The 1948-nt window shown below is 57.8% G+C and overlaps 1 protein-coding gene across 1 annotated transcript in view; it reads right to left on the reverse strand.

The window, feature by feature from the left end:
• KCNH6 (potassium voltage-gated channel subfamily H member 6) overlaps positions 1-1827 on the reverse strand; it is a 20918-nt gene extending 19091 nt beyond the window's left edge. Inside the window, exons 1-2 of the mRNA XM_006912430.1 lie at positions 1752-1827; positions 715-945 (exon numbers count right to left, since the gene is read on the reverse strand). Of these exons, the coding sequence (XP_006912492.1) occupies positions 715-945; positions 1752-1827 (307 nt within the window). The remainder of the gene's footprint in view (positions 1-714; positions 946-1751) is intronic.
• Positions 1828-1948: the final 121 nt, after the last annotated feature.

Genomic DNA, 1948 nt, shown 5'->3' on the forward strand with positions numbered 1-1948 from the left:
TGATCCAGGTAATTTCAAAGGGACTTTCAGGATCCTAGTTCCCACCCATCTCCTCCCACCCCTCATCCAGTGGAGACTCAGAGAGGTCCTGGGTGAAGGGTCTCAAAGGGCTGCAGAAGTCTTTATTTATCATCAACCTCTGCCCTATGCTTCTGTTCAGCTTGCAGTAAACTTGGGCTGGCAGTGACATCCCAAATTGGTTGAGCCTCCAGGTCAAGCCAAACTCCAGACCCTCTCTCTCCAAGAAGCCAGAGTGGGGTGAGCCAGACCCACCCCTCTTTTCCATCCAGCAGCCCCCATGCCTTGCCTGGCCAGAGAGGCCTTGAGGGGGTGACTCCTCCCCTAATCCCCAGAGCAGACAGAGACGAGGAAAGGTTAATTTCCGTTCCAGCTGCCTGACAGCTGGGGCTGACAGTGACAGAGTAGACAGCCAGGAGACTGGGGGAGGGATAGTGGAATGGGAGGCCTTGCCCGGGACTAGGACAAGTCAGTAGCTTGGCCTGGTGTCCAGCCTCTGAAAAGGACCTCAGAAAGCATCATATCCAATGCCCATGACTTCCCCCACACAGATGAGGAAACTGAGGCCTAGAGAGGAGATAGGATTTATCCAGAGACCCTTGGTCCCGGGATCAGTACCCTCCCCATGACCATTCTGGCAGGACAAGAGAGAGGCCAAGCCTGCCCTACACAACCCGTGGCCCGAGGGCACCTCACCATCCTTGCGGTAGTAGAGGATGTCCACCTTGCACTCCTTGGCCCCCAGCAGGGCCTGCGCCAGGCGGGATATGGCACTGCGTGGGGTGTTGGGGCCTGTGAGGAAGTCACAGGTGCACGGTTGCTGCATCACCTCCACTCGGGAGTAGCCAAAGAGTTCACAGAAACCATCGTTGCAGTAAATGATGGCGCAGTTCTCCATCTGAGCATTGGCGATCAGGAACTTTCGACCTGGGGTGGAAGGGGGTCGGGGGAAGCCCATGGCAAACAGAATTGGGTGGCAGGGAGGGAACAATTATAAGGACTCTTGGTAGCAGTGAGGGGGGATCTAGAGCAGAGCAGTGACCAGAATGAGGCAGGGGGAGGTCAGATCTAGGGAGGGTGGAAAAAACGAAGGAGGCCGGAGTCATAGGGGAAGGTCATGAGACTCCTGAGAGTAATGAGGGGTAGTCAGGAGGGAGGAATCAGGACAGTGACCAGAGAAATGGTGGAGGGGAAGTCAGTCCTGGGTATCGTGGGGAGGCCAGGGCAGTAATGCAGTCAGCCAAGCGAAAGGGAGGCCTAAGGCTTCTTGGAGACTGTGAGGGGGGTCAGGAGCGGGGAGCAGGGATGTGACCAGATGGGAGTCAGGCATAGGGAGAGTTCCTAGAAAGACCGGGGTGTTCAGAGTCAGGAGGTGAAAAGGAAAAAGTCGAGGAAACCTTTGGAGGAAGTGTGTGTGGGGGGGGCGGGGAGGTGGGCATTTAGAGCGGGGAATGGGGCAGTTATAGAAGGCGATGTCAGGGCTTGAGAAAATAACACAGGAGTGGAGGGTGGGGTTGTGCTCTGCCACTTGCTCTCCAGTAGAGAAGAAGGCAGGCATCTGAGGTAAGTGCGGCCCGCTAGAGAAGGTGTTGGGGGCATTAAAGGATTTTGCATTCAGCATCCTGTACCCCACACCCTGCTTCATTAGAAGTTAGCAAAGGGATCTGGCTACTCCTGCCACCGAACCAGGACTCTGGATCTTCCCCCCACCCCACCCCAACGCACACACTCACTCTGGCCTTCGAACTTGCGGATAATGGTGTCCAGGTAAGTGTTTTGGGGCGCGACGTGGCCCCTGCGGACAGGCATCTTCTGGCCGCGGCCTCTGCCCGGAGCCACCAGCGCCCCGGCTCCTAGCGTCTCCGCCGGTCCTCGGGCTTAGGGGCGTTCGGCTCCGGGTGGGCGCCGCCCCCGGGGAGGGCCACAGGGC

The sequence above is a fragment of the Pteropus alecto genome, unplaced genomic scaffold (genome assembly GCF_000325575.1).
Source record: "Pteropus alecto unplaced genomic scaffold, ASM32557v1 scaffold134, whole genome shotgun sequence".
NCBI classification, from domain to species: Eukaryota; Metazoa; Chordata; class Mammalia; order Chiroptera; family Pteropodidae; genus Pteropus; species Pteropus alecto.